The sequence below is a fragment of the Schistocerca gregaria genome, chromosome X (assembly GCF_023897955.1).
Source record: "Schistocerca gregaria isolate iqSchGreg1 chromosome X, iqSchGreg1.2, whole genome shotgun sequence".
Classification (NCBI taxonomy): Eukaryota; Metazoa; Arthropoda; class Insecta; order Orthoptera; family Acrididae; genus Schistocerca; species Schistocerca gregaria.
In genome coordinates this window covers 160966302-160988329 of record NC_064931.1, presented here as the reverse complement: position 1 = coordinate 160988329, position 22028 = coordinate 160966302, and the positions used below count along the sequence as shown (strand labels likewise).

Here is a 22028-nt window from a genome sequence, read left to right as displayed (position 1 = left end):
TGATAACTGTACAATATTTGGTTCTTGTGCAATAAATAACTGAAAGTGTTCCCGGAGTTTATGTACACCCTGTATTATCCTAGCTGAGTACCTGGCATTGCCCTGGTATTTATTTATTCCAATCATCTGTATGTCCAAATATTTCTTCCCCTTTTCCCTGTCCACGTCTTCCATGCCTCCCACACTCCGCCCATCTGCTTGCCCCTTCCCCCTATGCATACCCTCCCTCTGAATGCCATCTACCCCTTCCCCTCTCTCTGTCCATCATCTCTTCCCTCCCTCTGACCATATTATCCCCCCCTCTATGTCCGTACACTCCTCCCCTCCCCCTCCCTCACCCGGTCTGTCTCAACCTCAACCCACTTTCTGCCCATCTCTTACTCCCCCTGCCCATCTCTTACTCCCCATCTCTGTTCACACCCGATCTCTCTGTCAATTTCCCTCCCACCATCTGTCTGTCTGCTCCTGCCCCCCCCCCCCCCCTCCCTCTGTCTATTCTCCTCCTCCTCCTCCTCCTCCTCCTCCTCCCATCTCTCTCCACGTTACCAAGCCCACCCCAATATATTTCTGGTTTCTTACCCTTACAGTATTTTTTCCAGATCATAATAAATATCTGTACAAAATTTAGTTGAAACTCTTCCTGAGGTTCAGGATGAGCTTTTGACCTATGGTTGTACCCATGTATGTCTAGTGAATTTCCTCCTACAGTTTCATTTTCACGGAGCGCAATGTTTATTACGTCATATCGCCTGGGCTGTGTGCTGCAAAATGACAATTTTGCAGGTACATCCAATGGTGTATGTGGCCATTGTCTGAAAACTGTGTTGTGAATAGTGTTAGTAGCAAATGTGTAATACATTTAAACATCATGCATGATGTGATAGTTTTTCATGCATCTCAGTGTTTATGACATCATATCTCCTGAACTGGACATCGTACAATGACTAATTTCACTGGAACATTCAATGGTATACATGAATACTTTCTGCAAAAGTTTGTATACACACACACACACACACACACACACACACACACACACACACAGGTACACAGGTGGTCCAGTCAACATTTACATGACAACTATCTATGTTCAATGTCAATGCACAATAACAACTCTTAGACGTCAGTTGGCATCACAAGCAGTTGAAAGTACATAAATGTGTTGGAGGATGGGGAAAACAGTGCAGTAGTTGTAGTAATGCAGAAATGGAGTGATTCATCTAATGTTCAAAAGGGCTTAATCATTGGCTCTTGGGTCACGAGCGGAAGCATTTCCAAAATGGCTAAGTTTGTAAACTGTTCACTTACCACAGTGGTTAAAGTATATCGTTCATGGCAAAATGGTACTACCCAAAACTGGAGCCGAGGCAACTGTGGTGCACCATGGGCCATAGATGACAGGGACAAATGACACATGCAGAGATGTGTACGCACAAATAGACATGCCACTGTTCAGCAACTGACCTGCCGGCTGAACCAAGGAGCTGACATCAGTTTGTCCTCAAGCACTGTTCAGTGAATGTTGCTACGTATGGGCCTCCACAGCAGCCAACTGGTTCACACATCCACAATGACTACTGTTCATTGGCGACAAGGGCTGGAATTCCCACACCAATATCACAACCGGAAGTTCTCTGAGTGGCGACAGGTGGTCTTTACAGATGAGTCACATTTTATGCTCCATCAGATAGATGGCTATTAGTATGTACTGCGTGGAACATCTGAAATTAAACATCCTCCAACAACGGTCAGAAGTGTCCAGGACGGAGGAGTGAGCATTATGGCTGGGGAATGTCCACCTCTATGTGCAGTTTGTTTTTCCTTGCCACGATGGCACCCCTACGTGCAGTTTGTTTTTCCTTGCCACGATGGCATCTACCATCAGGACATTGAAACGTGTCCTTCCCTGCAGTGTATGTGCATGCTTCAAAGAGCACCGGAATGAGTTAAACATACTCCCATGGCCACCAAACTCTCCAATTATAAACCCAACTAAGAATCTGTGGGATCACCTCGATTGGACTGCACTTGTCACAGATCCTCAACCAAGAAACCTCGTGCATTTGGCCAAGGCATTGAAGTTAGCATGGCTCTATGGCCCTGTTTGTACTTTCAAGAATCTGATTCACTCTTTTCCTGCACACCTTGCAGTGCTCCACATTGTAGAAGGTAGTTATTCAGGCTTTTGACAGGTGACAGGTGACGGAACAGTGCACGCAAACGTGTGTGTGTGTGTGTGTGTGTGTGTGTGTGTGTGTGTGTGTACATATATATAAACTATGAGTAATTGTAAATTCATGTATAATCTGACTTAAATACACAAAATTTAATCTTACCACATGACCGGTAAAGATACGACAACTTGTAATTCAATGATACAAGTAATTCGGCTTGTTGGATAGGCTGCTGCAATGTAGCGTCAGTAAATTTTGTTACGCAAAGAGGTGAATCTCAAGACTACGTTTGTAGCCCCAAAATAAATTATGCCATAAGAAATTTAAAAACCATCCTTGCAGCCAGAGGCTAATTTATTTACAATTGCATATCATCACACAGCTTTATCTCCACCATTCACTTCGATGGAAATTCAAAATTAGTCATCATTAAACCGGGTTGGTGAAATGAGGTACAATGAGTATTTAAGTAGGTGGATACAAAATGTGTAAAGACTGTATAAGGAGGATGAAGCATGAATGTCAACAACATTTTTCAGAAATCAGATGAGAATAATTATGTGAACAGCAAATGTATTGAGTTTGCGAAAACAGACATAATGTCTGATGGGATAACCGCAATCAGTGGTTTTACACTGTTACTTATAATCCGTCTTGATTGCATAAAATGTTTATTCGCATGACCAGTTTCGGTTCCTCTAGAACCATCTTCAGATCTGCAATTTCGGTTACAGGAGTAACCCGCCCACACACCGCAACCTTCGCGTGCCGCGTCACATGTTTATGTTACCAAGGACAGTTGCAGGCCATGCAGCAGAAGACAAAGGAACCCACAGAATAAATGTTTTGCACAAATGAAGATAAATGTCTGTATTCATCTACTACAACAGATCAATTATAATCTGTATGTAACCTTAAAAAGTCAATATGCTACTTGCACTCAAAATTGGAAAAATCATTAAGAAGAAGAAACTATTTTCAACTTATCATCCCTGTCAAGTTTTCTCTAATGGTCATTTTACTGTCAAGCAAAAATAATGTTACTCCAGTCAATATATAACCAATTACATCATCCATGAAGTTCTCTCCATACCAGTATAACTTTTTCCCACAAAATTTTAATGAGATTTTTGGGGACACTTGAAGCAAACAAAACATAATGCTATTTACAATCTTGCTTCACAGAGTGTGGCAGATTCATGTAATTCAATGACTACAGCAAAGTCTAACATATTTTAGTATTAAATCAGAACAAAGTTTTAAACTGACAATAACATTACAATTAAATTTAAACTGAACTGTTAAATGGAAATATAACTGCCCACATACAGAAGAGAGAGAGAGAGAGAGAGAGAGAGAGAGAGAGAGAGAGAGAGAGAGAGAGAGAACACTTTACTGTACCATTTGGGAAAAGCTCTACAATAGGTATGGATGGTGGGTCCGTCTGCTTTCTTTCCCCTTCTTTCTTGTCATTGTCCTTGCCCTTTCCTCTGTTACGGCGCTTCTTCTTCTTGCCATCCTTAGCACCTGTTAAATGAGGAAGTTACAATAATTATTTTCCAGTGACTAATCAATAATTATTCAAGTACCTGAAATACCATCAAACATTATACTGATTACTGAATTAGAAAAATAATTCAATTTTCGGTAAATAGCACAACACTTGCATAAAAGGAACATGAGTACATTACAAAATACCTGAAAATATGTCAGAAAAATTTTCACTTGAATCACAACAATGAAACACGAAAATTATATTTTCTGGCACAGTAAGACAAATTAACATGTATTGTTTCTTGTCAACTACTAATATAAAATTAAAAGAGGAGAACCAGTTTCATAACCTTTGTCCTGTATATATAAGTATCTCATGCAAATGATTGCAATAAGGAAGAAACACTACTCATCTACAGTAAAAACAGCAGCCAACCATTCACAAATTAAAGATTGAATAATAAAGAAGTGAAGGTGACTGTTATACAAAATATCTAACTTTACCACAACACAAATGATAATTTATAATGTTCATTAATAGCCGAATGTGTTAACTTGCCACTTCCAGGACTCAGGGAGGCATGTCTGTCCTAAATCAAAAAATCCATGTCATGCATTAACAACAAGGGCTCGTGTGACAGTCAGCCTGAATGTGTTTTTAGGCAGTTTTCCATATCCAACTAGTTAAATAATGGGCAGGAACACATGTACTGCCTCCGATAAAAGCTACATAAATGTTTAGAAAACATTCTCAGAGTTGAACATGTGATTGAAAGGCAGACAGATGGGGTACACAGAAGTCCCCTTCTTCAGCAGTTTCATTTCTGACTATGAATGTTTGGGGCACCTCAGTGCACTAACATGACACTGTTTTCATCTAAGAATGCTGTTTTAATGCAGCAAAACTGGTTGTGACAATAACAAACTCACCAATTACAGATGTCTTGTAGTTCATTTTATTTCCTACTATATTACACAAACTCCTAAATAAAATTTCTTCACACTTAATTTTTTACCTTGTCAGTCCCAGGTTAAAACAACTGGAATTTGGAATAAGCATCTACTAACAAATGTACAATTACATAGATTAAAAAGGTATGACAATATTATGAGAAGGATAGATTTATAACAACAAAAATAATCAATTTTTTACAATATAGTGTAGTTGGATAGACAAAAAATCGACTCACCAAGCGGTAGCAGAACACGTCCAGTAAGTCTCCCCTGATCTGTGGTTCTGAGTGACTTTTCCGATCAACCCTGTTTCCTAAACCTCTCCAGCCCTTTCCCTTTACCACTCTTCTTTCTCCTTCCCCTTCAACCCTTCTACCAGAAAAGGAGCAACTGGCTCCGAAACCTTGCATAAGTATAACCTCCTTTTATGTGTGTGTTCTGCCGCCACTGGTGAAAAGGGATTGGTATTCGTCATATAGAGATATTGAGTCGCAGAAAGGCACAACAAAAATACTGCTAAACACATGAGCTTCACACACGAGACCCAAGAGACCATCGTCTTTAGCCAATGAAGCCAGTGGCCAGAGACAGGGTGTGCATGGAGGTGATTTCAGACAAGAAAAGCTACTGTATTACAGAACTTTGTAATGAGGACAGCCCCAGGCTAGAGACCCAAGATTGGTTGGTTTGTGGGGGTTAAAGGGACCAGACTGCTACGGTCATCGGTCCCTTTTTCCAAATACTAAAAACACCCACAGAGAATAAAACCGATCAACAGACGATAAGACAGATGACACAGAACAAGAGAAACGTAGACAAAGACCAGACAAGACGAACTAAAGTCACACAGAGTGTGACGGTTGTTGGCCGACCATGCAAATAAAAAGGGAAAAGCCAATCGCCGAGAAACACATGAAAAAAAATCAGAGAAATCGTAGGCCATAGGCCAGAATCAACACAAAAACACACACACTTATATTAAGCGATAAAATCCCCCTGCCCGAATAAAACGCAGAATTATGTCCGCTATGGAAGAGTTGTCAGATAAAAGCGCAGAGAGCGTATCAGGCAGCGCAAAAGTCTGCCTGAGCACAGTTAAAAGGGCGCACTCCAACAGAATATTGACCACCGTCAAGGATGCCCCACAACGACAAAGAGGGGATCCTCACGAGACAGTAAATAACTGTGCGTGAGTCGGGTGTGGCCAATGCGGAGCCGACAAAGGATGACTGAGTCCCTGCGGTTGGCTCGCATGGATGACCGCCACACAGTAGTCGTCTCCTTGATACAGCGGAGTTTGTTAGGCACGGGCAGGTTGCGCCAATCAGTGTCCCATAAATCAAAAGCTTTGCGGCGTAATAGTGCCCGCAAATCAGTCGCCGGGAGGCCTATCTCGAGAGATGGTGCACTGGTGGCCTCTTTCGTCAGGCGGTCAACAGTTTCATTTCCGGGTATCCCAATATGGCCCGGGGTCCAAACAAAGTCCACAGATCTGCCACAACGGGCAAGAGTATCCAGGGACTCCTGGATAGCCATCACCAGACGAGAACGAGGGAAACACTGGTCGAGAGCTCGTAAACTGCTCAGGGAATCGCTACAGATAACGAACGACTCACCTGAGCAGGAGCGGATATACTCTAGGGCACGAAAGATGGCGACCGGCTCAGCAATGTAAACACTGCAGCCAGCCGGCAACGAACGTTGTTCAGAATGGTCCCCTAGAGTTAGTGCAAAACTGACACGACCAGCAACCATCGAACCGTCGGTGTAGGCAACGCCAGAGCCCTGATACGTGGCCAGGATGGAATAAAAGCGGCGTCGGAAGGCCTCTGGAGGGACTGAGTCCTTCGGGCCCTGTTCCAAGTCGAGCCGAAGGCAAGGGCGAGGCACACACCACGGGGGTGTACGCATTGGTGCCCGGAAAGGAGGTGGAACAGGGAAATACCAAAGCCCGTAGAGAAGCTCTTTGAGGCGTACAGCGATCGGACAACCCGACCGGGGCCGATGTTCTGGCAGATGGACGACTGACTGCGGGAACAGGACACGATAATTTGGATGCCCGGGTAAGCTGAAAACATGGGCAGCATAAGCAGCCAGTAATTGTTGGCATCGTAACCGCAAGTATGCTGTCCACAGGGCTGGTCCGGAAGGCACCAGTGGCAAGGCGTATCCCACTGTCGAGGATTGGGTCCAGCACCCGCAACGCAGATGGGGATGCTGAGCCATAAGCCAGACTCCCATAGTCCAGACGGGACTGGATTAATGCCTGGTAAAGCCGTAGGAGAGTAGATCGGTCGGCACCCCACCTGGTGTGGCTCAGGCATCGCAGAGCATTTAGATGCTGCCAACACGCCCGTTTAAGCTGCCGAATATGAGGCAGCCAAGTCAACCGGGCATCAAAAACCACCCCCAAAAATCTATGTGACTCCACCACTGTAAGAAGCTCGCCGTCAAGATACAGCCGTGGCTCCACGTGAACAGTGCGTCGCCGGCAGAAATGCATAACGCAGGTCTTGGCTGCCGAAAACTGAAAACAGTGCGCTACAGCCCAAGACTGCGCCTTGCGGATTGCGCCCTGTAGCTGACGTTCAGCAGCTGCAATGCCAATAGAGTGGTAGTAAACGCAAAAGTCGTCAGCATACAGGGAAGCGGAGACAGTATTTCCCACGGCCGCAGTGAGCCCGTTAATGGCTATTAAAAACAGACAGACACTTAGAACAGAACCCTGTGGCACACCATTCTCCTGGACTTGGGAGGAACTACACGAGGCCACGACGTGCACGCGGAAGGTACGATACGACAGAAAATTGCGGATATAGATCGGCAGAGGGCCCCGAAGAACCCATCCATGAAGCGTAGAAAGGATGTGATAACGCCATGTCGTATCATACGCCTTCCGCATGTCGAAAAAGACAGCGACCAGATGCTGACGGTGGGCAAAGGCAGTACGGATGGCCGACTCCAGGCTCACCAGATTGTCGGCGGCGGAGCGGTCTTTACGGAACCCACCCTGAGATGGAGCCAGAAGGCCCCGAGACTCCAGTACCCAATTCAAGTGCCGGCTCACCATCCGTTCAAGCAACTTGCAAAGAACGTTAGTGAGGCTAATGGGACAGTAGCTGTCCACCTCTAAAGGGTTCTTCCCCGGTTTCAGAATGGGGACAACAAGACTTTCCCGCCATTGCGACGGAAACTCACCCTTGACCCAAATGCGCTTGTAAAGGTCGAGGAGGCGTCGCTGGCAGTCCACTGAAAGGTGTTTCAGCATCTGAGAGTGGATGCTAACTGGTCCAGGAGCGGTATCAGGACAAGCGGCTAGGGTACCGCGAAATTCCCACTCACTGAATGGAACATTGTACAATTCAGGATGGTGGGTGCAAAAAGAAAGACTCCGACGTTCTATCCGCTCTTTAATGGAGCGGAAGCCCAAGGGGTAGTTGGCAGAAGCGGAATTCAGGGCGAAGTGCTCTGCCTAGTGGTCTGCAATGACGTCTGAGTCAGTACAAACTGCTCCATTCAGTGAGAGCGCTGGGACGCTGACAGGGGTCTGATAGCCATAGAGGCGTCGAATCTTGGCCCAGACCTGCGATGGAGTGACATGGAGGCCAATGGTGGACACATACCACTCCCAGCACTCCTGCTTGCGTTGGCGGATAATGCGGCGGGCTCGCGCACGCAGCCGTTTGAAGGCGATAAGGTGTTCAATTGACGGATGTCGCTTGTGACGTTGGAGCGCCCGCCGGCGAGCTTTAATCGCTTCAGCGATCTCAGGCGACCACCAAGGCACAGTCCGCCGCCGAAGGGACCCAGAAGAACGGGCAATGGCAGATTTGGCGGCAGTAATGATGCCGGTGGTGACCGATTGAACCACTGCATCAATGTCATCGTTAGAGAGAGGCTCAACAGCGGCAGTGGAGGAGAACAAGTCCCAGTCAGCCTTATTCAGAGCCCATCTGCTAGGGCGCCCAGAATTGATGCTGTGGCAGTGACAGAAAGATCGGAAAGTGGTCACTACCACACAGGTCGTCATGCACTCTCCATTGGACAGACGGTAAGAGGCTAGGGCTACAGATCGAAAGGTCAATGGCGGAGTATGTGCCATGTGCCACACTGAAGTGTGTGAAGGCACCATCTTTTAATATCGAGAGATCGAGCTGCGCCAATAAATGCTCAACGATGGCGCCTCGACCTGTTGCCACTGACCCACCCCACAGATGGTTATGGGCGTTAAAGTCGCCCAGTAACAAGAAAGGTGGCGGCAATTGGGCTATCAGAGCAGCCAGGACATGCTGCGCGACATCAGCATCCGGAGGAAGGTAAAGACCGCAGACGGTAACAACCTGTGGCATCCACACCTGAATAGCGACAGCCTCTAAAGGTGTTTGGAGAGGTACAGACTTGCTGTGAAGAGAGTTCAGGACATATATGTAGACGCCACCAGACACCCTTTCATAATCTGCCCAGTTCTTATAATAACCCTGATAGCCACAGAGGGTGGGGGTTAGCATTGCCGGAAACAAAGTTTCCTGCAAAGCAATGCAGACAAAAGGGTGAAGGCTGATAAGTTGGCGGAGCTCAGCTAGATTGTGGAAGAAACCGCTGCAGTTCCACTGGAGGATGGTGTTGTCCATGGCTGAGAAAGGCATGACGGGACTGGGAAGGCAGATTACGCCGCTGGGTCACCTGCTGCCTCCGATTAAGCACCTGTAATGGTGCTTTCCATGGCGTCTGAAGGACCAGCGAGCAATCAACAGAGTCCCCCTGTTTCAATCCATCCATAAGGACGGCTACATAGTTGTGGTGCTCAGATAAAATGTCAGAAAATAATGTATGGAAAACAGAAGCAGTAGTGCAGTCTCTCCTCAGGGTTGCCTGAAGTTTCCACAAGTGAAATTCCCTGATATTTCCCTGCTTTCCAGACAAGTTTTAGCATTTTTCCCTGACAAATTTTGAGATCTCGAGTGTGGATAAAGTCTTAGAGTGACAAAAAATATAAGGACTTCTATGTTTCTAAATGTGTGAGCAAAAATCTTAAGTACTCACATCAACATCTGTTGTAATGAACTGTGTTTAGATGGAGAAAACAAGACATTATTTTATTTCAAGAAAATGAAACATTTGGTGATGACAATATGCATTTTCTTAGAGTTGCAAGACATTGTTAAAATACATACCTTCACCGATTTCAGAAATAATCTCATAAAAAAGTAGGCCTCTTAAAAAAAGTGTATAAGGCAGAGAAGAGTTGTGTAAACCGACACTATAGGTGACCACCAATAAAATGTTGGTTCTACTATGCTTGTTATCATCAGTTATTACTCACTGTGTTATGGGGTATTGTGTGTCCACCGGCTTAGCTGAGTGGTAACATGTTTGCCTAACACGCAGCAGGCCCAAGTTCAATTCCCGGCAACGTTGGCGAGATTTTTTCCACTTGTGGACTGGGTGTTGCGTTTTCATCATCATCTCACTATCACCAACATGGAAGCTACCCAATGTGCCATCACCTGAACGAAGACTTGCAACCCGATGGCCAAACTTCCCTGGATAAGCCTCCTGACCATCAATACCACACGATCATTTCATTTTACAGGTATTGTGTGTTTTTTCTTTCGAGAAATATATGAGTACATAGTGTACAAACCGCCAGCAACTGCCATAATTGCCTTCTGCTTTATCATCCATGCTGTCTAATATATGAACTACTTTCAAAGTGCCAAAATGTACTAGAATAAATCACATGTCTATGAAACACTGCACTGTACAATGAACTTGCAGTGAGACAGTCACGATTACTGAAACCTAGTGCCCATGTCCTTTGGCCTGCCGAGAAGCACTGCAATCATGGGTCCATGGATAAACAACGAAAATTTGCCGCATTACACCACACAAAAACAGATTCAGCCTGCGGGCAGATCAATGAGGCTAGATCCAACGAGCAGAGCTTGCACATTAGTGGGAAACAATGGGATTTAGATCAGCAGACACGATCCATTACAGATACCCACAGAAATGGCCAGTCATTGGAAGTCCACTCGTGGCAAGCTGTTCACATGCCAAAGACACAATGTTGATAAAACGAGACTGCAGTGATCAATCCATGCAACAGATAACTTGCTTGAATACTCCGAGATTCAATACTAGTGAGGATAGGTAACAACTCTCCATGAAGATGATTGCTGAGCTACAGACAGGCATGTAGGAAAGACAATCACACTATCACAACTAAATTTTCAGCCATAGCCTTTTTCAGAAAATGAGGGCGCACACACACCTTCAATAATCATGCAGACACAACTCATGCACATATGACCACCGTCTCCGGCCCCTGGATCACCAGTCTCTGAGAATCAGATCCAAACAAACCACTCCTCATGCCTCTCTGCCTCTCGTTGGCAGCTGCAAGGCTAGTGGCAAGAAGTGGTAGCACTGACTGCAAGCTGAGGAGAATGGTAGGAAGTGGAGAAGTGGTAAGAATGAGGGAGTTGGGAAGTAGTGCAAACAATGGAGGATCCTCAGCTGCACCCACCCAGCAACAATGCATTACATCTCAGTACACAAAAAAATCTCATCTACTAACTCAAAAATGAGATTTTTTCCAGTGTTTACTTCAAATTTTCCTGAAATTTCCTTGATTTCCCTGACATGTTTGAAATTCCCTGATTTCAAGAACTTGTGACAATCCTGCTCCTGTACTGCAACAAATCCAAAATTACTCTGTGCCTCTGCAGTATCCAGGGCAGCAGATGGTTAAAACCCTGGATTTCGGGTCATAATTGTTCCACACCAAGTAACTCCCGGCACACACTGCACGCGGAACTGAAATAGCTTGTTACTCATGGACGGTTGGAGGAAAGGCATTTCAGAGTTGGATGAGCAACAGTATGGTATGTGGGTGAAGATGAAGCAGCGAGGAACTTACATGCCTGATGCACCATGAGGAGCTGCCACTGGATGGTAAGGTGGTTACCCAGCCTTAGCACAGAGACTGGGTGTGTGGGACTGGTCCTACAAGCACCCATGGTCAGCCAAATCCCCCCATGGTGGACAGCGTCAATGATCTTCAAATAACAAGGTCTCACTGATCTATACACCATGCATCCATAGCCCGGCTGTGAAAGCACGAAAGCCCTATAAAACTAGAGCTGATACACCCTGACCACTCCCCAAGACCTGTAGCTAAGGTACTTTATGATGTTTAGTGCCTTGAGAGATTGGGCTTTCAGGTCTCTCTGTTGTGGCAACCATGACAATTTGGAGTCAAAAATGAGGACCAGACCTCAGTGAGTCTCTAAAATGTGGGATGGCATCCATCATATACAAGTCACATAAATCAAAAATATGACAAGAATGACTGAAATGAACACAGACACACTTACTTGTCTGCAGAAAACTGAAAATCTGTCTCTAAAGCCCACTTCTCTCTGCACTGTAAGCTACCACTGATGGTTCGTTGTTGCAACACTGGAGGGGAACAGAAAAGACACAAAATTGTCCACCAATAATGAGCACTGTACAGGACTTCATACCATAGACATGAGACTGCTTACTACTATGGAAAAGCAGGTAACACTCAAAAAACTGCCCTAAGGGACACCATTCTCCTGCTCAAATTGGTTTGACAGCGCATCACCAACTCAAGCCCTAAAAAACCCCTAAGACAGGAAAGACTGATGCAGTTGCACGAGAAGACTGTGTCTCCAAGTAGTGTCATATGCCTTACCAATATCAAATATGCCAATACAATGATGTTTACATAGAAAAGACTGCTGAATAGCCACCTCTAGACACATTCGACCGAAATCTCCAGAGTCCAGAGACAGAGTGGCTAAGGACTTGCCTGGTCTCTAACAACCAGACCAGACAACGGCTAACCATTCGCTCTAGGGTGTTTCCTACACAGCTCATTAAGGCGATACTCCTGAACTAACTAAACGAAGATGTGTGGTCTTTTCCTGGTTAGAGGAGAGGTATCAGAATTACCTCCCTCCACGAGCTGGGCAAGTTGCCTGTCTGCCACATAAGATAAAAACATTCGAGGTGGATTTCCTTCAATGCCTCTGGAAAATGCACCCAGTCACAACCAAATCTGATTCTGTGTGCTTCGACAGTGTCAGGAGTCTCTGACAATGCCGATTCCAGCTCCCACATGGAGAAAGCCGAGTTGCAGGACTCAGAACTGTTGAATCTGAAGTCCAACCTGCACCTCTCTACAGTCGTATGGTAGCTACGAAACACTGAATCCTGGCTTGCATTGGCAGTAGTTTTTGCAAAATGCTCTGCCAGCGACTCTGTGATCTCCAGGTGTTGTTTGGAGACAACCCCATTTCAGTACTGCTGCTATTGGTAAACTACTGTGTTTACTGGAAATACTCCGGATTGCTTCCTGTACTTTTGTAAAACAGGTGGAAATGTTTATAGAGTCCAGGAATTCTTGCCATGACCTTTTCTTGCTCTCCTTAATAACACGTCGAGCCTTGGCTCTTGCGACTCTAGAGGATGTGAGGTTGTCTGCTGTAGGGTGGCATTTACATTGTCGAAGAGCCGCACACCTATCCCGGATTGCTGAACAGCACTCATCTGTCCACCAAGGTACAGGCTGTCTCCCAAGATGACTTGAGGACTTTGGTATGGATAAGTCAGCAGCTTGTTGGACAAGCGAGCGAATGCCGCGCAGTGGCTCAGTCACGCTGCTGCTGCTGCTGCACAGGCAACTGCATTGAACGCTGCCAAGATGCCGTACAGAAGATACCGTCACCGTTCTAAACAGACAGTGTACAAGACCATCGAGAACATTGAATTTGCTACAACATCAGGAGACAAGAAGAATCGTATACCAGTCAAGTCTGTCGCTGCCCAAGCCTTGCTGGACGGACCATCTGTTTTCTGTGGGTGCAGGCTGTCTCCCAAGATGACTTCAGGACTTTGGGATGGATAAGTCAGCAGCTTGTTGGACAACTCGTATGATGTGGTCCACCCATTCACAGACAGCTGGCTGAATAGTGTCCAGTTAGCCCTGCTGACCACCCATTTTGGTGGGTTCTGTTGAAGCAATGCTCCATCTAGTAAGTTAACACGGAGTGGGAAATGGTCACTGGAATGAAGGTTATCATTGACTTCCCACTGAACAGAGTCTGCAAGGGCTTGAGAGAGAGAGAGAGAGAGAGAGAGAGAGAGAGAGAGAGAGAGAGAGAGAGAGGAGGGGGGGGGGGAGTCTTGATAGCTGAAAATGATCCAGTAGTAGCACAGAAGTGAGTGGAAGTACCAGTGTTTAGGATGCACAGCTCTTGGGATGTCATGAGGCCCTCCAAAAACTGACCCCTGACAATGAGGACAAGTGGAGGTCCAGCCCCAAAAGACATGATGGCATTGATGTTTCCCATGAGGAGATATGGGTGGGGGAGTTGTTCCATAAGATCTGTGAGAACCTCTTAGTCTATTGCATCAGATGGGGGTAAATACAGCAAGCAAAGTGTGATCCTCTGACACATGTGAATGCCAACTGCAGCTGCTTGCAGGTCAGTATCCAAGGGGAGAGCAGAGGAGTGGTGCAAGTTATTTACAAACACGGCAACACTTCCCTTGGCTCTTTCCCCAGTCAGGTCATTCTTGCAACAGACTGTATAGCCCCACAGGACAGGGACACCTGATACTCTAAAATATGTTTCCTTCATACAGATGCACACTAGGCATTGCTGTGCTAGGAGCATCAGTTCCTCCGCAAGTGTCCTGAACCCATTTAACATTCCACTGGAGGATGGGAGCCCTGTCCTTCCACCTGGGAGGGGAGCCTACCATATGAGGACGCTCAGTTTTGGGGTGAGACGATTGTCCCAGTTTGGTACCTAGCTCTCTAATGGAGAATCAATGGATACGGCAGAGAGGATGAGTTCAACATTGTCGGACAGTTGACTTTCTGGCTCTGTCTGTGGTTGATGTTTTGTCTTTTTTTGTGCTGAGTGGACTTTGGGGGCACAACTGTAGCAGCACTGGACAGTGGACCAGGCTGAACCTTCGGAATGGCAGTGAGATCCACAACAGCTGCAACCACAGTCCTGTCTGAATTCCTGGGTGAAGGTATGGGCTTCAAAATAACTGAAGCAGAACAAGTGCACTGGCAGATGCAGGTACTAGTGTTGGCACTGGCAACCTCCATTTTGCAGCAGCATCAGTTTTAGGGATTGGCTATTTAATAAGACACAAATGAGGTAGTGAACGTTGGAGGCTGCATGCCCTTATACATCTTTTTGGCCTGTCCATAAGAGATACACTTATTTGTTTTTATTTCCTGTATCTTCAAGAAAGACACTGCAGTCCCTACTCTAAACAGAATGATTCCCAGAGCAGTTGGCACACTTAACAGGATATGAACAACCAACCCCTTCATGAGCGGCCTTCCCACATTTGCCTCAAGTGGCTTCTCCCTTAAATCCAACAGTAGTGTGCCCAAAGCACCGGCATTTAAAGCAGCACATTGGTTTTGGGAAATAAAGCCATACGCTAAGGTGAAGTAAGCCAAACCCTAATGAGCTCTGGAAGTTTTGTGCTGCAGAAAGTCATTATAAACAAGTCTGATTTCATAAGACTGCCATCTACCATTTTCATGATGTTTTGCGCATCAAAAAAAAATATTCCCGGGACCATTCAGTTTTCAGTTCTTCTCAGAGAATGTCAAATAGATCTCGACATGGTCAAGGTGTTGTGCAGTTCAGTTTCAATTGCATACTCCCTGAGGCATGGAGCTTTTTGGAGATTCCTCACTTGTTGGTAACCTGACATTTGAACCAACAGAATGCCATTTCGCAAGCACTTGACAGATTTTAATGTTCCAGCAATGTCCCCTAACCCTTTTTGTATAAAAAATGGTGAAATTTTGTGGAAAGTGGCCTCTTTTCTTTTAATTACTATTAACTCCTTCCGAGGAACAGCATGTGTTCTATAAGAAGTGACAGACAGGACTGGATTCCCAAGCTCTCTTGTTAGACTGGGTGTTGTTACGTTCCAACAGCCCACTCTTTCTGCTGGGAGGAGGAAGGGAGACTTTTGAAGGATCAATCTTGGTCCCATGGGGAGCTAGGGAAATACCTGTCCACCTAGACAGAGCCCCATGCGCCAAGGTAACACCTATACAACTGAGATGGAAGGTTCCACAGAGATTGCCCTCTAATGACTATTTCACTTCAACAACCACGCATCTCATCAGCGTACCACACACTACAAGATCCCCATTCCCTGTGACACAACATTCCATCAACATGCCACACTGTGGTTGCTGAAGCATACCCAGAGCTTTTGGTGACAGAGGACTGGTTATGCTTACCAGTCCCCAGCTAAGGAACTCTGGGATCGCCAAGCCTGTACCCAACAAATAAATGCTGAGCCCCTGATGAGTGAGGGTGAGTCAGTGGTCACATAGACATGCATTTTCCCTCACTTCAATCAGTTGTCAGAGTATGCCAGCTAGTAAGGACATGATTATCATGTCTTTTCACTTTGCTCCAAGCAAGAATAAAATAAAGAAGTCTCTCAAAAGGTTTGTGCAGCCCTCCACATCAGGTACAAGTGTCAGTGATGGATGTGAATAAAACAAAAATAAATAAATAAAAAATAAATCCATAAGAAGATAGACAACAATTATTTGAATAATAAACATCAATGTGAAACTTGCAATGAAGTATTGTCACACAAGTGTAAAGAAATAATCAAAGCTTGTGAGTCACCTCTCAACTAAACAATCCAAGCAAGCTTATAAACCATTTGGATTTCTTCAAAACGAAACTGAAAATTCTTAATCAGCAGGAAACTACTACAATTCAGGTTATAAAATAGTATTGTTATTTTTTGATTGAAAATAATATTATGTTGTTGTTTATTTGATTTAGCAGTTTTTTTTAAATCTGATTTTGTGTGTCCATTGTCAATGAGAATGCGTTATTAGCCAGCTACTGAGTCGCTAAAGCAGGGACGCCGCAGACAGGTGCCAAGAATCTTATTTTGTTAGCCGTCCTGGATGTGGCTGAAATTATGTTAGGTAATCAGGAGGAAGACGAACTAAAAAGGATGCCACTTTCTGATAATACCACTGTATGCAGATATTAAACAATACAGTCGGTGACATTCGAGAACAATAAGCCTATAAATTAATGAAGAGCCTGCATTTTGCTTTGCAGTTTAGATATTGCAGATTGTGAGCTTTGAAGCTGATGGAAGACATTTTATTCTGTAATGCACTAGCTGTGAGCACTACGAGCCAGTGTTTGTATGATGTTTTTAGAAAGCACTTGCAACTATCAGACTCACTGGACAAAATGTTTTGCCGTTTGTAGTATGGTGCTAAAGCTATGGCAGGCAATAAAGGTAGGCTCATTGCCAAATTAAAATCAATAATACCAAATGTTTCATGGACACAATTCTTTCTTCATTGATAAGTTCAAGCAACCATGGTTTTAACTTCCAATTTAAATTATGTATTTAAAGAGGTAATGAAACTTGTGAACTCTACTAAAGGTAGAGCATTGCCAACTCAACTGTTTCATATTATCTGTTAAGACATGGGTTCACTCCATGAAAATCTTTATCACACAGAGGTCAGATGGCTTTCCAAGGGAAATATATTGACACGATTTCTTGAACTAAAAGCTAAACTGTTAACGTTCTTACAAGATTCTAAATCTGGTTATGTGAATTATTTTTGTGATGACATTTGGCTATTAAAATTAGCATTCTCACTGATCTTTTTAATCGCCTAACAATTTTAAATGACAGCCTCTATAGCAGAAAAGAAACCATTATAATGGCGAAGGACAAAATCAAAGGATTCCTCACAAAACTTCATTTACTGTCAATGTCTTCACAAAATATGGTATTTGAGTCTTTCTCTTGCATTCAAAAGATTGCTGAAGCAATTGCAAAGCAACAATCGGTGATAGTAAGTTCTCACATTCCCTGCATGATACAGAGCTTGAATAATTTGGACAAGAAACTATTACGTTACTTTCCACAACTGAACTCTGAAGCTGACAAAGGGCATAGATGGACACTAAACCCTTTCTTGATATTTCTGTAAAACTGGCTGATCTGAGCACAAGGATGAAAAACTACATAGATTTTGCTGCTGATGGCATGCTTAAAATGGTATTTAAGTCACATCTTTTGGAGGAGGAGAAAAGGATATCCACAGCTGGTAAGAGATGCTCTGAAACTATTAGTGTCATTAGCCACTACCTGTCTATATGAAATGGCATTCTCTTCAATGGTGAACATAAGACTAAGAGGAGGAAACAAGCTTCAATTAAAAAAGGATCTGGTTATTTGTGTCTCAAAAACAGATCCACAATTTCGAAAATTATTAATGAACAGGCACAGGCTTCTAATTGATATTGTTGTATTTTTATTGTATTGTAGGACCTACAACTGTTGCTTGCTTTCCTCATTTCTTACCAGCTTCCATGCTCTTCAACTGTTCTGCTTCATGCCCATATCGAATAGTAATTTAGCCCATCCCTGCCTTCTTTGTTCAGATGTGTTTCAGAGCAGTCTCCCAGTTCTGTATCTGACTGAGAAAGGGTCTGTGTAGTACTGGAATATGTCTCCTTGACTTTTATTTACAAGTTCTGATTGCAATTAGTGTAGACAAATATTTAAAATTGGCAGCCACTGAACATAGAAAGGTTTAAAAATCTATAAAAAGTTTAATCATTCTGTGCATGTACTGCTCATCTAGTGATAGAGTGGACAATTGCTTTAATAAACTAACTGAAGTCCTAGGCAGAATGTCAGCCCCAAAAATAACACAATTATATGTTTAGACAGAAATATAAAGACAAATGTTAAAGTGAAATTATTATTAACTCCCTACTCATTCTGAATACATTTGGAGTGTCATAAATGGTAAACACTGCTACTAGAGTATCAAAAAGTTCAGCATCAGTCTTACATCATATACTTACACATATAGACAGGGAAAATGGCAAACTATTATAAAAGATCTTTGCCACTCTGATAATTGCTTTATCATGATACAGCTAAAGACAGACTTGATAAAACCCACAATATTGCAGGCCTACAAGAGATCTTCTCTGAACACAAAATAATACTTTTTCTAGTGAACTGGGAAATCAAACCTGGAATGAAGTACATGTGGAAAACAGTATAGGTGGCCAAGTTCTCTAATGCTCCACATTTTTTAAATTAATTTTTGAGGAGACATTTCTGAAAGTAACCACTTCAAGCAGCTTGGAAAATAAACTAATAACTGCAAGGATCAGAGAGTCCCTCCACACTTTTAAATTTCTCAGCTCTCTACAAAAGCACACCACCAATCAACAATTCCTAGATTTCTAGGATATGTACCAAAAGATAAACAAGAGGGTATCGCTTGCTGCAAAAAAAAGGTGTTCAATGGCAAAATAATAGATAATGCAGCAAATAAGAGCAAAGCTGTATTGGTATGTCATAAAATATTGAAGTGTAGGAAGAAGAAAAAAAAAAAAAAGAGGTAGTTGAGCAACGGAAAATCCTCACAAACTGGTGGATTTTGTAAACAAATATTTCTCTGCTATAGCAGAGAAGTTTTAACTAAATGTGGAGAAGTTTTAACTAAATCTTACTAAAACACCCCCAAAGTGAATTACACAGCACACACAATAGTGATGTTTTCCACAATACAACTTGAAGACAGGAATACAATATGATATTTAGATGTAAATGAGTTTTTAGTCTCTGTTCTGGAAGTGAATATGAATCCTTTAATTCAACAACATTTTGAAAAGACAGATTGCTACTCACCATATAGACAAGTTGAATCACCAACAGGTACAAAGAAAATACTGCCATACGTTTTAAGCTGTCGCCAGGAGTTGTTCTTCCGAAGTAGAAAACACAGACACAGTCACACAAGCACAACACACAGACAAAAATGACCACTATCTCTAGCCACTGTGACCAGACTGCAATTACGCCTGATGGAAGCAGCCATTTGGTGTGGTTGGTGGGGGTAAAGAGGTGGCATGTGGTGGGGAGGGTGAGGGATAGGAAGGTAGGGGTGTGGGAAGGTGTAGTGGTGCTTGTGGGAGCATGCACGGACATGGTAGGGACAGGGTAGAACTACTAGGTGCAATCAAGCAGGAAGTTTGGTGGGGCAGTGGGAAGGGAAAGGGAGTGTTAAAGGAGAGAATTAGAGAGTGAGGGGAACTTTTGGGTGTGTTGGCACAATATAAGGCTGTGTAATGCTGGAATGGGAGCAGGGAAGGGGATATGCAAGTGAACAATTGGTACTAAATGTTGAGGCTCGCAGGTTTAAGGGAACATAGGATATATGCGAGAAGAGTTCCCACCGATGCAATTTAGAGAAGCTGGTGCGAGTAGGATGGTTCTAGATGGCACAGGCTGTGAAGCAGTCACTGAACTGAAGCTCACTGTGTTAGGCAACGTGTTCAGCAAGGGTGGTCCACCTGTCTCTTGGCCATAGTTTGTTGGTGGCCATTCGTGAGGACAGACAGTTTGTTAGCTGTCATACCCAAATAGAAAGCAGCAGTGGTTACATTTTAGTTTGTAGATCACAACTGCTTTCACAGGTAGCACTGCCTTTCATGGCAAACTGTGGCCCAGAGAGCACTGGACCGTCCAGCTGTTGAACACGCTGCCCAACACAATGTACTTCATTTCACTGACTGCTTCACAGCCTGCACCATTTGCATCCTTTCTACATATCCCATCTTTTCTGAACAACACTGGTGGAGAATCTCTCCACAACATATCATATGTTCCCCTAACCCCCCCCCCCCCTGGCCTGAACCTTCACTAATCCCTATTCTTCCACCTACCTACCCTTTCCCTACTCCCACTTCAAAATGACCAAGCTTTATATTCCATCAACACATTCACTATTTCTTTTTCCTCCTTTTATCCCCTTCCCCATTTCTCTGAGGCCTGAAGCATGCACAAGTTGGTCATTACTAAAGAAAGGTAATTAGGTGAGTATAGAAAACCACAGGCAACTTCCTGAAAACAAGAGCTTTCGGTATTACTTGGAAAATAGGGTTCAAAAGGTAGAGATAATTTAGGAGCTCATTTTCAAGAATAGAAAACTCCACTTTTCACTTTTTTTACAGGAGAGACCAAACATTAATATAGAGAGATCTGTATGGTGTAGAGTACTGAGTATTTATCAGGTGATTCTTATTATCCCTTGAAAGTAAATTTCAGTTAAAATTTGGTGTGTGTGTGTGTGTGGAGCTTACAGGTGCTCAATGGTAGGTTATCAGCACCCTTACACACATTAAAAGAAACAAATGTGGATAAAAGTATGAAAATAGTTTCACACAGTGAGGAGGAAACCTATCAAATGACACTCATGCACTCATTCCCACCTCACTCACTTTATCCTACACAATCAGTTAAAATTTGGAACAGAGTGAAAAAAGTTGAAATTTGAAAAGAAATTTATGAGTCGTCCTGTTTTGTTGCACATTGGAGGCTCCTCCGGCCACCTTCCAATTGCTTTTATCTTTTCCTGCTTCTTTAGAATGATGTACTTCTTGCACATTGCCTTCTGCAACTACACTTTATTATATTAATTAACAACATAAGGTATGGCTGAAAATACAATGTCTTATGACAGAAGACAATCCGCCATACTGAATACGCATTGTAGTATGGGAATGCCAGAGAGATATTCCTGTAATCTTATTGGCTGCTTATGGAGTTGGCCAAATATGAAGAAAAAATGTAACGGAGCTATCCAGTTTTGTTCCATAGATCATAACCCACATTTCTGGAACACATTTCAGTTCATTTTTGAAGTGTGAGAAGATTATAATTACATTAAAGTTCAAAAGTACTACTGGAATCAGTTATCATTCAAGTTTTATGAATAATGGAGGTGTCCACCTTTAATAATGTCCATTGCTGGTAACTTTTTTAGTAAAACAATTGTCAGGCACAGATGTGCCTCAGTGTCACGTGTTGGTCCAATACTGTTCTTAACAAGTATCAATGATTTTCCAGACAGTATAAGACATGGAGAAAAAATTTTCTTTGCTGATGAGAGCAACAGTCACTGAGGAAGCACCACAACTGCTATTAGAGAAAACAAGGGTAATATGTAATTAATTAGTACTAAACACAAAAAAGCAGCTTGCACTCCAGGACAAAGAGGGAAAACAACTCTGTTGCATAAGCATAAATGAGAAACCTATAGCGTGTAAAAATCACAACGTTTTTAGGAATTAATACTGAGTGTTGATTAACAGAAAATGAACACACAAAGATAACAGAAAGAAGAATGTCATTAGCACAATATTTTCTCAGGGTTCTATGATCAGTTTGTAACACAAAATCTCTTTGAGTGACATACTATTTCCACATACACTCAATTATTAACTATGGGATTTCTTTTTTTTCTGG

At 43.4% G+C, this 22028-nt stretch overlaps 1 protein-coding gene across 1 annotated transcript in view; it reads right to left on the bottom strand.

The window, feature by feature from the left end:
* LOC126297853 (methionine aminopeptidase 2-like) overlaps positions 1-22028 on the bottom strand; it is a 106950-nt gene that overhangs the window by 61816 nt on the left and 23106 nt on the right. Inside the window, exon 3 of the mRNA XM_049989119.1 lies at positions 3576-3701. Coding sequence (XP_049845076.1) covers positions 3576-3701 — 126 coding nt within the window. The remainder of the gene's footprint in view (positions 1-3575; positions 3702-22028) is intronic.